The 16,426-nt window shown below is 34.4% G+C and overlaps 1 protein-coding gene across 1 annotated transcript; it reads right to left on the reverse strand.

Annotated features, from left to right (window-relative positions):
* Window positions 1-11,025: 11,025 nt before the first annotated feature.
* LOC140986385 (probable protein S-acyltransferase 7) lies at window positions 11,026-15,535 on the reverse strand. The gene is made up of 5 exons (XM_073454606.1): window positions 15,181-15,535; window positions 14,139-14,321; window positions 13,046-13,336; window positions 11,871-12,104; window positions 11,026-11,757 (listed from the first exon to the last, which is right to left on the reverse strand). The coding sequence occupies exons 1-5, from the start codon at window positions 15,277-15,279 to the stop codon at window positions 11,245-11,247; spliced, it is 1,320 nt and encodes a 439-aa protein (XP_073310707.1). The 5' UTR covers window positions 15,280-15,535; the 3' UTR covers window positions 11,026-11,244.
* Window positions 15,536-16,426: the final 891 nt, after the last annotated feature.

The raw sequence follows: 16,426 nt of genomic DNA on the forward strand, positions 1-16,426 counted from the left end.
CTAAAAAATGCTACCTAGGCCTTTGAAACCTCACAATTCCTCACATCAGCAGCCGAAATACACACACACACACACACACAAAAATTTCGAAATATTGGGGAAGAAAGAAGGCTTGTGTTCTTCGTCGTCCGGTCGTCCAACGTCGCACCCTCGCCAACGATCGTATATTCGAGCGTTATAAACGCAAAGGCACGTTTCTTAAACCCTTTCAAATATCATACAAATCATAATATGTGTGTTTAAATTGTTTATGCTTGAATAAAAATAAGAATTCGATAATTTTTATGATATAACGTTTATACGACGTTTTTACGCTTTTATGAAAAACATTTTGAATCCAACGTACACGCTACCAATACATGATAAAATATGGTTAAATACGAATGAATATAGTCAAAACATGATAAATATTGAATAGAAAACAAGCTGGAACAATCGTGGGTTAAAGGAAGAAGGAGCCGTGAGGTTTTTGAAGAGTTTGTGTGCATGTTGTGGGTCAAGGGACTCGTTTCTTTGCATGGGGGCTCACGGCTTGGCTAGGGCTTGGGTTGGGGCCTGGGCTAGACGTGGGTCAGGGTCAAGTGCAGTCCTAGCATGGCTAGGGCTCAAGGGGAGTGTCTAGGGAAGAGTCCACTTGAGCAAGGACTCTTCTCGAGCGTGCAAGAGGGAAGGGCTGAGAAGAGGGGTTGCGGCTGGCCTGGGCACGAGCCAGGCTAGTCCATCAGGGTCCTAGGGTGATGGGCAGGGGTAAGGCCAGGGGATGGAGTGGCTGGGTGCACTGTGGCTCGAGCCAAAAGTGGAAACCGTGAGAGAGCAAGGGAAAACGCGCGAGGCTGATGTCTTCTGATCCAGGTGGCTTGCGCGTGGGTTCCATGGTCTGGGCTGGTCTGGGTTGGGTTTGGGTGTGGTCCAGGGATGGTTAGGGTCGTGTGGGCTCGATGGTGGCTCGGCTGGAAGAGTCCTAGACTAGATAGGAGTCCTACTGCACCTAGGAGACTCATGCACACACACATGCAGGTTTGGTCTCAGTTCCAGGCGAGTTTGAGCAAGCTAGGGCTAGGTTCTTTGGGCTGGGCTTGGTCAAGAGGGTGTCTAGGTGGGTTGACTCGGGTTTGGCTTGAGGTGGCTCGACCGTGGCCCGAACAAATAAGGAGTTGGCTCGGGTAGTTCGATTATGTGTAAAATTTGAGATTTTAATAACTAAAATTGGAACCATGGGTCCACTGCTGGAGTTCATAGCTCATAAGGGTAGAATAAATAATAAAAAAATTTTGTTTAAAATTTGGGATCAAAATTTTAGTTTTGGATTTATTCGGGATTTAATTGTCTCACGAAACGTTAATTAAAGAATTAATTGAAATGCCTAGATTTAAGTGGAATAAAATTATGAAAAATTATATTTAAGCTTAAATCATTATTTAGAATCAGTCCATGTCATTAAAAGTGAGAAAAAGATAAATTCGAGAATTTTTACATCCAGGGGCAAAACAGTAATTTTACACTTAGGAAAATACGTAAAAGTTTAGCAGCGTCCCGAAGGATCATAACGAATGATAAATGATAATTTATTATTTAAAATGATGATTTTTATGATAATTTGATATTTTATGATTTATTGTAAATTTGTGCAATTTGTACTGTTTTAAAATGCTATTTTTTGAAAGTTATGTTATTTTTTTATTTTTAAAGAAAATGAAAAATATTTTGAAGGATGTGAATTGACTGTGACATATGATATATGATTTGTGAGGGATCCGTTTATGTGAGGACGGTGAACTTACGATTTTGTGGGGATGTCGTGAGGGGAAAAGGCCCCAGAGGGAGCCCATTTATGGAAAAAGGCCCAAGAAGAAGCCTATTTTTGGGAAAAGACCCTAGAGAGAGCCCGTCTATGGGAGAAGGTCTCCGAGGGAGCCCCGACGATCGTATTTCCATGGTGGAGCCTAGTGCACACCCCCATGGACCATGTGGAGCTGAAGACTGATCAGTCGACCAAAGGATAAAAGCTAGTCACTTTCAAGTATCAAACTTCACCCAAAATGATATATGATTGAAAGTTTTACGATTAAAATGATTTTATGATATATGATCTATAATGATAATTAAAGCTATTTTTAAATGATTTTTAAAGGATTTATTTATGCTTAAAGTTATTTTAAACTGATTTTACGATTTATGATTTAATTATGTTTAAATGATTTTAAATGGTTTATTTATGTTTAAAAGATTATTTTAAATAAAAGTATGATTTTTAATGCATGTGAATGTATATGTATTATTTGCTATCTATGTTTAAAATGTACTGAGTCTTTAGACTAACTAGGTTTGTATGATGCATGATTTAATGATTTATGAGAGGTGCTGACGATTGTGTGGATCGAGTGCAGCAGTACACACCCGATGACCTTTATGTTTCCGCACTAGTTCGATAGATTTATGATTTAAATATTATGTTAATGATTTTTATTAGAGATATTTTTATACTTTATTTTTATTGTTAATTGATCTTTTAAAGGTCAATTTAGGAAGTTTTGGTTATTTGATGATTTAGGATTTTATTTTATGCACTTGATATTTCATATGTTAATTTATTATGATTGTTAGAAATGTTAAGTTATTTTATTTAGTTAGTATTTTCGAGTTTATGATTTAAGATTTAAAAAAAAAGTCATGATCGTTTAAGTGACGGATTCAGATCTTAGAGCGAACAAGACAAGCAAAAAATTGGGTAAGCTATTAAGGTCTATTGCTCTTATGATTCCACATATTATAGTTGTGCTGAGTATTAGTATGTATTTGGCTATAAAATGAAACATAATTCCGCCAAATAATTTCCTAACACAAATTATTAGGTATAAATTTCTTATATTTTTTTGTAGTTAGTTTTCTGTAATATTTTTTTACAACGAAAATATAAATTTCCTATATTTTTATTGCAGCAATGAGTGGAGGGTTTATACCATCGTGGTTGTAGCTTTGACAACGGTCGGACAAAATGTTTATATCTTGAACGATGAGAAGATTGCGGACTTTAGGCAATTTTGTACTTCTTGTATTTGGGACAACGCATGGTCATTGAACTGATGTTTATTTGGTTTGGAAAACACACATTGTTTTTTCAAAGTATGATTACTAGTTGTGTTATTTTTATTTACGTATATTGGGTATTGATTGGCACAAGATATTGTTTTTGCAAAGTATATATGATGTTATTTATCCATATTGTGAAGTACTGGGTCTGAGTTTTACAGACACTTGACCCAAATTCTTCATATTTGAGTAGTGTTTCTGTAAAAATTGACCAAATATTTCATGATATATTGGGTGGAGTTTTACAGAAATTCGGTTCAAATTTCTTTAAAACTCGACCTAAAATGTAAAACTCCTCCCCAAACCCGACCCAAATCTCCCCAAAACTTCAATCATATGTTATGATTTAAATTGAATCATATCATATAATTATATATGATACAAACTCTAATCCTAAACCCCAACTCGATCTATCTGTAAAAATCGACCCAAACCCTAAACCCTACAACCCAAACCCCAAAATTAAATATTCACGTCAAACTCGACCCATTTGTAAAACTCCACCCAAAAAATACTCCAACTCGACTAAAAACTCAACCCAAATCAAAACTTCATCCAAAAAAACCCCAAATCCACCCAAAATTCCCCCAAAAATCGACCCATTTGTAAAAAATAATATCATGGGAACAACGGAAAGAAATCAACATTAGACAAAAAACTTGTTGTAATTGCATGGAAACATGGAATCCTTTCAATATCAAATACTCGGCAGATGCATCTCTTTGACTCCAAATACACAATGGCACTATGTGTAGCACTTATGACATCATACTCAAGGCGGCCCAATTCATAAACTTGGTTTATCCAAGCATTATTAAACCTTTCACGGAGAATTGACTGGTTGGGATGAAATTTGTTGTAGATGCAATAGATGGTTGTGATACCTCGAAAACCAAGATGTAGTCAATATCTGCAAAGAATCTGACAATGTAATGATTGAAAGTTGTCTTTCCTAGCGTAGTCTCATCTATAAATTTTACCTCGTTTGTTGTCATAATGTTATTACGAGATCTTGGAGTGTATGTTCGAGTCTATTTATCCAGGGAATCACTTTCATCCAAAACCTTGCACCATCAGGATATATTCTCTTACAATTTTGGTACTCTGCATCAAAATCAGTTTGCTTATAATTTTTTGCTAAGCGCATAAATATTTATGTATAACCCTTCTTTTTGCAACAATTTTACATTTTTTAGACATGTCATACACAGTGACCATGATGCACATCTTTGTAAATTCCAAAAACAGCGGCAATGATCGACGAATGGCTGTATGAGATTATCATCAACTCTTCCTCGTCATATTTACTTCCAATAGCTTCATCAAACACCATCTTCATGAAGCAGCATATTCTACATCAACAATGCCCCAGACCAATAGATATTGGTGAAAATATTCATCTTGTGCCAAACCCATGTGTAAATTGCCATCGTGCTTTCCTTTTTACCATGTACCATCGATAGTTATGACTTTTTCTTATACATCTATATCTCTTCACACAAGAACCATATGCTAAAAACATGTATTTGAATCTATTGTGCTCATCTACTACTAGTTTTGTTATGTTACTTAGATTTATTTTATCAACCATCTTCATATAAAAAGGCAAAAAAGCAAACCTTTTTATAGATCACCTCTAAAGATATCACTGGCAAATCATTTGTCTTTCAAGGCTTTGTAATGGTAATGTTAAGCCTCTTATTCCACATCATTGTCATAGTATAATTCAGTTGAAGTGTCACTTGTTTCCCCCAAAAGTTCTCTACCAACATGTCATAAACGACAGATGAGCTTCCTTTTCGGTGTCTTTTACGTGCATTATGTAAGAATCACAAAATGTGTTGAGTCGTTTAGTGTTGAAGTCCAAATTCTCCACCAGCAACTTTTACTTACACAATGAACAACATATACACTCAGGGAATATTTGACACTTTCAAACTCAAAAGAGGAGTTCAAAGTAATTTTGGATAACTTTTTTTTACGTCAGTCTTCCTTGAAAATTCCAATATAGAGGTTAGAATCATCAGTGAATGAATATGTATCATTCCTATCCTACATATGAATCTCACTATCATCCGAATGCATTGAAACAATGTGCTCAATATCATTTTGTTGAATGAGGTTATTGCCATCCAAATGTGCTGCAATCAAGTGCTCCACGTCATTTTCTCGACTGAGCATATTATTTATTTCTATATTCTGAGTTAAACAAACTTTAGTTACATATTTGATAATCTTATTGTTTCTACAATGATCATCAGAGACAAAAATTCTATCAAAGTAGTCATCATACAAATCTTTTTCATTATTATCCATGTATTCATTATCCACAAGGCCATCATTCACATATAAATCAACGGACATAATGCAATCAGTTCCAACAATATCAAGAGTTTTATCCTTCTCAACAACATCCAAATTAGCAATAATACTACGTTCAACTTCGACATAAAGCACAATTTTATCTCTTGTACAACCAAAATAAAAGTATGCCTTCAAATCATTCTCATTCTCATTATACATAGGACGAATATTACAATGTTACACATCCAGTAGATAACTTAATCTCAATTGTTTTGTGTCACCTAGTTACATAATTATGTATATCCCACTTTGTAGATATTCCATCGAACAAATTTCGCAATCTACATGAATCGATGCTCACTTACCACTATACAATGAAAGCCATTTAAATATATGGATATAATATTCATTACTTTCCCATTCATCTTCCTACTCAAAGACAATGACTGTTGGTATAACCTATAAAAATATATAACATATGTTTGATACTATGCTCCAATAAAACAAAAAAATATAATTCAATAAAAAATTTGACCCAAATATGATGAAACTTGATCCATAGTGATGGGACTTGACCCAAAACCATGGCCCTGGATCATCGTGGAATCCTGAACTCCGTCCCAAAAACTCGACCCTGTATGATGAAACTCAACCTAACATCCTATCATAAATCTGAAGCAAAACTCGACCCAATATGATGAAGCTCGACCAAAAACTCTACCCAACATGATGGAAATCTGCACCAAAACTCGACCCAAACCCCTGAATCCAACCCAAGACTAGTCTATAAAAATAAAGAGAATATTTCCATCATAGAATAACAAACAAATTCAGAGATCTCTTTAAGATTATATATAACTGGGTATAAATAATACATATATTGTAAAATTGTACTTACTTTCTCTTTCAAATGATCATGACTTCAATTTTTTTTTCTTTTAGAAGAATAGAGAAACATTGGGATTTGAGAGAACGAGGTTGTTGAGGGTTGGTAAGCCAATAATTTTTTTTAAAAAAAAATCAAAAATTATTAGCTAACTTAGTTAATGTTTTAATAAGTCAAATCCCTTTCACCAAATAAAAAAATTAAACTCCCATCATTTTAATTATATTTGAAAGGAATCATATATTTTTTATTGACCCGATTTGTTTCTGTTTCACAACACATTAGTTTTAAAAATTACATACATCTCTACTAGGATCGAGTTAGAGTTTAGAGGAGGTAAATAAACTCTTTAAAAAATATTTGAACTTTAAAACGTTCTTAAAAGTTTTTAAGATGTTAAGAATTATTCTTAAATGACCAAATTTACCGAACCACTTTAAAATATATTAAGTGTGAAAATGATCAGGTTTGGTTAGAGATAAATTAACAGTTGACAGTTTAACACAAAATTGTTGAAAAAACTGAATGTGGAGAAATGTGGAGTGTGAGTAAATGACACAATTTTTTTTAATGATGTTCGGAGATAAAATTCATATGTCACCTCTTATTTCACTTAAGAAGGTTTCTACTAAAAGACTTCGGCTTTACAATGTCATGTAATAGCCCGCTTATGTAATGCCTGGTTACTCTTACAAATGATTAATAATGCGTTTATGTCATTTATTATGTGGTTATTTGGCTCATTATGTTTCACTTGTTGATTGATGTATCGATAGTGAGATTGAATATGATGAATATATTGAATAGTGACAGTAAGATGTGTGAATGAAATGATGTCATGAACATTGATATTGAAATGCACGAAACGAGAATGAAAACTATGACACTTCTTACGGTTTTTAGTATAACTATTTGAATATGAATCATATTGATATGAGGCCAATTTCATTAGAAATCAAAAAAGTAGGACTACAACATTTATGTTTTGAGTTTTGTCCAAATCCATTGGAAAACAAGGCCAAAATCGTCCCGAAATGTGTAGTGTGTATCGTCGTTCTTGCACTGACACATGATGGGAGAATGAGCACAACTTTTTACTCAAACCTGTAAATGACATGAAACCAATGGGAGATGTAAGCCAATAATAAGGCTACAAATTTCATGTTTACCACTTTTTCAAATTATGAGGGGAAGAGACGTTTTTGGAGCGTTCTTTGATGAAACTGCGTGCAGGGACAGAATGTTCGGCGCCCGAACGGTAAAATATTACCGCCCGAGCGTCCATGTACCAAAAGTTCAGTATTTTTACAGAAAATTCCACGCCCGAGTGGTAGAATATTACCGCTTGAGCGCCACTGCACAACATTTTCAGTATTTTGGCAGAATGTTTCCCGCTCGAGCGGTAAGACATTACCGCCCGAGCGCCGGTGGGTATTTGAAAGGATAAGTTTCGAATTTTCTAGTCATCTACACCATTGCACCAACTCAATTCATAGCAAACACACGGGAGAAAACAAGAACTCTTCCTCCAAGTGATCTTTTTCTTCTTCTTCTTTCTCATCTTGAAGCTAGAATTGAATTCTCCATCACAAGAGCATCCCAAGGTTGTAAGTGTTCATCTCTTTAATGGTTGTTATATATATGTAGAGAACCATAAAGGGGTGACTTTCACCTAATATAGACATAGTGATTGAATTATTGATATATTTGACAGTATAAGAGCGAGAAACATCGTGTCAAACCAGTATTCTTATGCTAGGACTATAAGTTGGCATGTTCTTGAAGTAATACATGAGTAATATTATGAATTTCAAATGCTTTCCATTGATTATTGTTATATGTACATTGTTAGTATGTTTATTGATGAAAATATAGCACCATATTCCCTTCTTATGTATTAAATATGAAAGAAATTCATGAATATTGAAGTTAGGTGCTATGTCATGAACATAAACATGAAAGAAAAGGAAAATGACTGATTTTTATATGATATATGAGCTTGATGACATCATGGGTGGTTTTAAGTCTACCAAACCTATTGGCCAATATATGTTCATGGGGCGTGGAGTTGTCACAGGGCATCCTGACGTCCAACACAGTAGTAGATATATAATAAAGCAAGCACGGTAGTACAGGTCAACTAATGAGGCTCAAGTACAGAAATTAACATGAATATATGCTATGGTATGACATGGTTTAAAGATTTATTGTTGATCACGACTTGATATGTATAATCCTTCAATACATATTGATACATATAAGTGCCAACTTATTGAGTTTTATAAATTCAACTAACTCGTTTATTACAGGATCAGGTAACGAAGATGCATAGGATGCCGGTTCGCCAATGGATACTTGTGATGTGCCTTACCTCGACAAGAACCTGGACGTCTTATTGTATAGCTTCCACATATGTATTATAATGGATTTTATGTCAGGGTTTGAAACAAGTTTCACGACGTTCATGACTATATGTATAACGATACAGTGTATGTTTGTATACGAAAAAATGCTTATACGTATGTATAGATGTTGTTGCTTGAGTTTTTTGCTATTACAAAATGTAGGGACATAATGCCAAAATTTTTATAAACCGTCAAATTGATACACCTTGTTTGAATTACTTCATAATATATGTATATTATTCAAACCTTATTTTGATTATTAATATAGGTATATTAATCTTGTCAAGTATAGAAGAAGGGTGTTACAGCTTCTATTAGAACTTATCATCATACTATCTAAATTGAAACTTTAGTGATCATTTTACAAGGCCTGGATATTTAAGAACCATTAATTCGCCAGACAACACAACAAATAACAATAACCCAACAATCATCTTTTTAACTACTTGACTTAGCTGAGATAGCACAGGTTGATCTTTGAAGATCTGAATTGATCTAGTAAGCATGTGTTTTGGTTGGTGTTCTTCAATTTGAATGTTCTGCATATTTATAGTTGAAAAACCCCAAAGGTCATATTTTATTTTAAACGATCATATGTACTACTTTGTCGACAATATGGACAAGTTCTTTTCAATCATCGTACGTATCATTAAATTCTCTTTAATGTTCCTCTTCCTTTTGCAACTTTAAGTCCATGTTATTTGAAAAGTTGATAGGCCATAGACCAAATAGGTAATTTTCTGTCACTTCGGAGGTTGGTAGGGGACACGTGATCTTTCCATTTGCAACATTCATCTGAATGGCTTGATTTGCAGTATCCTTCTATAAATGTTCAAAACTGTCCATTAGTAATGCGGTTGGAATAAGACGATTTGAATCTTTGCACTACATTGGATTTTCAGACCGGTCAGTTTTGTTAGATGATCTTTACAGCTGAAGTTCAATAAATACAACGATTTTACTTCTTGACATAACAGTTTGGACTCCTAAACGACTTGAAATGATTGAGTTTGTCCAATGTTCTGAAATATCTGTTTTACATAAAAGAGAATAAATAGATCCTAAAACAACTCGATATTGTTTATTTTTCCAATCACCAAAGCTTTATGTTATATGTAGATCTCACAATTATTTCATTGAATATAGAGGAACTGTTGTAAGATACATAAAAACGTTAGATGATATGTATGCAATTTTTAAAATTTATGTGAATAAATGTAATATTGATATGGTATATGTAATTTTTAAATTTATTTGAGTTTTTTTTAAATGTAAACTAATAAACTTAATATGAGATTTACGTAATTAAAAATAAAAATTATTAATAACTTGTTTTTTTGTTTCTATATTGTGGCCGCTCTTTCTTTATTGTGTAACCCGCTGAATGTTCAAAACCACATTTAGATTTTCTTTTAAAGTCACAGTTAAAAACTATAGTAATTCCGTCTGAATTTAATGGAAATACAACATACCCCTAATTTCAAGTTTCTCTCTGGATAAAAACATTAGGAAAAAATAATCCAAAAATAAATGATCTTTGCTCTTTCGTCTGGAAAATTTCAATTTTGATCTATAATCTATGTTATTAAATTTCAATTTTGATCAACTATGTTTTTCTCCCTTCAAATTCAGTCATTTTCCACACCAATGTGCATAATACGTTGTGAAAAATTTACTAAAATTTGTAAAAAAAGATACTTGTCTAAGAGTAAATATTGACCAGAAGCAGAATCACAGAGTGACAAACATAAACAACCAAAATTGCAGCTTTTGCCTTTTTAAAAATTAAAACCTCTGCTTTTCAAACTTTCTGCAAATTTTAGTATTTCATATTAAAATACTTGAAATGGTTTGAAATTGCATTTAAAAATGATTTGTGTGCCCAAATTATAGATATCCAATCTCCAATATACTACAAATTAATAATGAATTGATTTGAAAATGTACAACACCCACCATTGAAGTTAACATCGTTAAATAATCATTTACAGGTTGAGGATCCAGATTTTGATACATCTATATTAGATTGTATTATTATATTATAATTTATAACAGTAACTCATTCTATACCAAACCAAACACACTTTTAAAACCAAATAGATTATCATGCTCCTTGAACAAAATCAATTATCCTGCAAACTATTGTCCAAAAAACACTAAGAGTTTACAAACAGGACAATAAACACAAGAGTTATACAAAAACTCAACGTCTGCAACGGCCGACTAATACAAAGGAAAAACTCATAAGTTCGTTCTCTTCCACCAGACTGTAAGTCACACCATTTTAAGTTCAGATGGAAACGGAATTTCTAGAAGTAATCGACAGTATGAGAAAGAGAGTAGTGGTGGTAGTACTAGACTACAAGTAGATTTGCTAAGGGATTCAACAATACGGAATTAGAGATAAGACACAAGCAAATAGCCAAAGCAACACCTTAAAAAACACACATCAAAACAACGTTCCATATAATACAAAAAACTAGTGAGTCCTTTCATAACATAGTAGTGAACGAAAAACCAGCAAATTAGTTCTCCCACATTCTGATGATGCTCAAAAACTCAGGTTTGCGTGGTGTTACTGCTACTGCTTCCACCAATTTGGTTGGGTTCACCCATTCTAGATGCCATAGCAAAAACTTCAGGCGACATTTCCCAGTTTCCACTTTTCCTACCCCAACTCGAACGCCTGGGATGTATTCCCACACGATCACGCTCGTCTACTGTATTCCTGGTGATCTCTGGGGACATTTCACCATGTCCCACGTCCTTTGTGTTTAGGCCGTCACTATCACTCAATTGACAGTCGTGATGATCTAAAACAGAGCCTACATCTCCCCAAACTGCTTTCCTTCCCATCTCAATGTCCTCAGCACCTTTCCCCATGTTTGGACTAACAAAACCACCACCCACAGATCGAGATGGTAAAGCATGTTCTTGTGGAACTTTTTTCCTAAAATCATTCTTTGATGGAGGCGTGGGACCACAAAATATCTCTTTAAAGTTCTGCACCAATCCTTTGTTGTAGGGATTGGCACGCCGATCATATCGATATCTAAAATTCTCATATGTTGTCTACAACAGCAAAGAAAGCATTTAGTTTTAACCATGGACAACAGGTTAAAAACGACAAAACACAAAGACCCTCATAAAATTTCAGATAGTAGCTTACCAAGAGAAATTCTTACCAGATTTGTACTGATCAGATAAAGATGGAATGCAGTAAGCCCACCCACAAACCAAACTGATATAAAAGTGTAGAGAATCAAAACAATGGAAGCAGGAGTCTTGATCATCGCTCTCCAGATAGATATCCCCTCAGCATCCATGATGTTTATAATATAAATCCAGCAGAAACTGAAAACATATATACAGAGTAGAGTTGTCGAGAAGACAAACACGAAGAAGAACCGATAGTTTCTCTGCGAAAAAAAATCATGATATAAGCAGGTCAGACATGCTTTTGAACAATGCAAAGAGAGTCAATTACCTAAGTTGGTGTCATTGTAGAAGTTGATTTCACCGAGAAAGAGAACAATATGTAAAATATCTAGATAGCACGAAACCTTCTTCGACTACCAACACAAAGCAAAGAGTACTACCAATCAATGTAACATGAATTTTCAGGGAGCTAAGAATACCAAAAGGCTATGAAGAAAGAAGCTTCAAAATGGTAAATCTTGATGGAGAAAATGTTCAATTCATAAAAACTTGATGTTGGTATTCTGGCAAGGCAAATGAGAAGCATAAATGGACAAATTGAAGCTGACATCTTTCTAATGCAGCAATCTACGAATGCAAGTAACCTGACTAAACTTACATGGTAAGACGAGATATTTATATCATATGAATTTTTTTTAGAAAAGACCTCTTTCAATTTTACATGTATTTTCCTTCAAATTATTAAACTACAAGGAACTAAATTTCAAATCAAAGGAATATTTTAACCATACTCTAAAAGGTATGAAAGGGGTACCACATCATTATTATGATGTAATGTATTAGCCTGCTCTCTGGGTCATAACATGGCGGTAAAGAATTTTTAAGCCAAAAGATCATGCTAATAATGACTTCTATATTTCACAGGAATTTAAAGTTTTGTTTCTGTCCATCATTGTCAAACACGATGCACACTTCACAATTAAAGAAATATTTCAAACATATGAACTGCAGAAAGAAATTTTCCATCACTTTTTACTTGCTATCAATTCTTTTTCAATTTTTGTCAACATCTTAACTCTTAAGGTCACAAAACATTGGCTGGATGATTTCAGAAAATTCTAGTCCTTTCCAATAGACAATTCACGTACTGGTATCCCTTTGCATACGCAAAAGAATGTGTCCCAGAAAAAGTGACTCTTACCAGTCCAATGCATTGACCAACCCAAGGACAGTGATGATCAAACCTCTCAACACAATTATTACATATTGAACAGTGAGAGCAACGGGGAGGTCTATAAAGCATGCAGGTGTCACAATACTTTATCTTCACCGTAACACCGTTAACTTCAACTTCCTTAACACGAGGCAAGCGTAGCTGCGGTGTTTGAGCCCCTTCTACGCTCCCATCATAGCCTTCAGGTTCTGGTGGGTGTGCATTTCGAGGAATAATACCTGGATCTCTTCCAGAAGTAAGCAGTAGAAGAATTAAATCCTGCCATATGAACCAAGGAAGCAGTTGAGAATCTGACTGAAAAAGTAATAATCAAGATATTGCTTCAAAAGATGCCATTAAATCCATTGAATGATCAACATACTTAAAAAGAACCATACCGATCTTCCATAGGAGATTAACTATATTTGAGTTCAAATACAGAACTACATCAGGCCACACACTTCAGGGATGCATAAACGGAGAAAAGGTTAAGATCAAATATGGCACAAACAAAGACTACATAATAAATTTTGATCACGAGTGTCTTCTCTTCAGCAACAAGACATCAAAACCGACCCATCAACAATAAATAATATGAAGATGATTAATAAATTATCCACAGCCTCTAAGTCAATCTTTACGTTTAGCTAAAACAATCAGCACCTCAATCCATGTCTTTGATTAATAGAGCTAAAGGTCTAATCTTACAGAACCATTCAACGACAACGTTCAAAAGCCCGACTAAATAGAATTTCCTTGGAGTTGATACGCAAAAACAATGAAATATTGTCACCGGAGATTGCATATACAAGAATCACCAAACAATGCAAAAGCCTACTGGAAGTTTTTGAAATTTAAGGAAATTGGTCAACGGCTCCATCCAGAATGGTCATTTACCTTCAAAACCTTGACCTAAAAATGACCATTATCTCAACACTTAGAAAATGCAAAACCATCACATCCAAGGTGACTGTTTTTCCAAGAAAATAGCTCCAAATACTCACTTCAAACCAGAAATCGTGCGTGCGTGAGGTTGTGTGGGTGCATGTGTGTGGAGAGAGAGACAGAGAGAGAGACATACATAAAATGTGAAGCCGGCGGCAATAACCATTATTGATACTCCCCAATGATCAGAAAAATCATTCATTAGCTTTCTAGCAACAAAAACACAAAATACAGCCACAGGAACCACAATCAGTAATATTGTGAGCGCCAATGATCTTACATCTGGTCCAAAAATAAACCTTCCTTGAAGACAAAATTTCTGCAACAAGAAAAGAAAGCTAACAATCATAAACATAACATAATATCCAGAAAGAGCCTCAAAATGTGAAAACCAAAATCAAAGTTCAGCATAACATCTAACTTCTCATACCTACAAAGTAGTACAATATATTAGAAAAACCATTACTAACATCTAACTTCCATTAACTGGAGAGACACAAAATTTAACCACATCCCAAGTTCCCAACCCCTAAAAATTAATTCTAATTAAGGTCAGGAAACGCATGACTAAAATCTCAAAAGGAATCAGATTAGATTAACAATTTCAAATGGACATACTAGCATTCGATGTTGAACAACTCAGAGATGTAAACAGCAGATTGAAGTATTTTTACACATGCGCAGGGGCGGACTGAAAAACTCATATTTTGGCTCAGCCCTTCCGCAAATGCACATGTGAATTTAAAGCAAAAATTTACACTCCTTTCCTCATCCCATTCACACATTCCACGGGCTAGTATGATTGCTTCAGAAAAAACCCACGTACATTGAACAAGATAAAAACTTTCTTAGGTATGAAAAACCCGGTGAATGCCAGACAGTAAAGAAACAGGTTACCCCAAATAAAAGTAAGAAAATATAGATCGAAACAAGCATCCAGACTCTATGCATTCAGACTTTATCAACTATTACACCATTTCCAATAGAAAAACCTTAGAAGATGGAATCGCCAGATACAAGCAGTACAACCTGATGTTCCAGTCGACATAATTTATAATAATGATCGCAAATCACTCGCGAAAAAAGAAAAAAGAACCCCGAGTATTCCCAATTTCAGCAAACACAAACTCCACACTCCAAGAAGCTAAGAAAAAAAGTAGACAAAAAGAAAGACTTACATTGCTGCCTTTCCAGGTCTGATAAACCAGCTTGGAATTCAACTCATTGGTAGATCCGGATAACGGATCGGATCTCTTCGGAGGAGGAACCACATACATCTTACTCTTTCCCTTCTCTCTGAGCGCCCCAAGTTCAAATCTTTACAGCAAATAACTGCAAAAAGAATTACCACCGGAGGTGGTTACAAAAGCTAAAAAGAGCTCATAAGCTACTGGATTCAGTGTCGGAGTCCCCTCCGGCAAGGCAATTAGAGTCGAATTGGTGGAATATTCCGGCGATGTAGAAGGGAGTGTTTGGGGGCAAACAGAGCGTGGGTACGAGTGTTTTTTTCTTTATTTTGTGCGACTGAGATTTGCGGGCTCCCTGCGGTTGTCTAATCGACGTGGCTGCCTTCCATTGCATGTCTTTTTTTTTTTTTTTTGAGAAAGTGTTTTCTTTCTTATTTCTCCTTGGACCTAATAATTTACTCTTGGATTTTTTTTAAGCAAAAACTTGTATGAAACGATTTCATGGATCGTATTTTGTGAGACTGATATCTTATTTGGGTCATTCATGAAAAAATATTACTTTTTATGCTAAAAATATTATTTTTTATCGTGAATATCGGTAGGGTTGACCCGTCTTATAGATAAAGATTCGTGAAACCGTTTCACAAGAGACCTACTATTTTTTTAAATGTTATTTTTAATAAAAAGAAAGAAATTATCAATTTATGATACAATATAAGATTTTTGTTAGTATTTTAATTATTTTGTTGGTAAAAATACAATGTCAATGGTTTATCGCATTTTTAAAGCTGATGTCACAGCACCAAAAAATATTGCTCTCATATTTCACGGCTTAATATATTATGAAGGTATCATGTTTTATGTAGGACAGACGTAGGTATAGAGATAGAAATGTTAAGATGAGTTGTAACTTTGTTAGTATGTAGTAAATATCTTTCTTCATAAAATTAGTCATGTCAATCTAGCCGAAAGTTTTTCAATTTGTCCATCTATAGTTAGGTTCATCGTGTATAATTAGAGTGCACATTTTTGCGTAAATAATGAAGAGAAATAGAATGAAAATTCTTTTAATGAAAATTCTTTGTCCGAGCCTTTTTTTCTTCATGGTATCAGAGATGTGATTCTCTTTATTTCTTTGCTGGACCTTTACGTATTCATATCAAGATGCAAGAACCTTTAAATCTCCATAGAGATGGATACATCAAAGGATAATGGGGAACGTCAACAGCATGGTAAT

Source organism: Primulina huaijiensis, chromosome 10, assembly GCF_012295235.1.
Source record: "Primulina huaijiensis isolate GDHJ02 chromosome 10, ASM1229523v2, whole genome shotgun sequence".
NCBI lineage: Eukaryota > Viridiplantae > Streptophyta > Magnoliopsida > Lamiales > Gesneriaceae > Primulina > Primulina huaijiensis.

Bases quoted from the DNA above. Each gene is read 5' to 3' on its own strand.
- LOC140986385 (XM_073454606.1), bottom strand. From the start codon at position 15,279: ATGTATGTGGTTCCTCCTCCGAAGAGATCCGATCCGTTATCCGGATCT. The intron at 14,322-15,180 runs GTAAGTCTTTCT...TTCTTGTTGCAG, and splicing joins AGACCTGGAAAGGCAGCAAT to AAATTTTGTCTTCAAGGAAG. The intron at 12,105-13,045 runs GTAAGAGTCACT...TTTTTTTCGCAG, and splicing joins TTGGTCAATGCATTGGACTG to AGAAACTATCGGTTCTTCTT.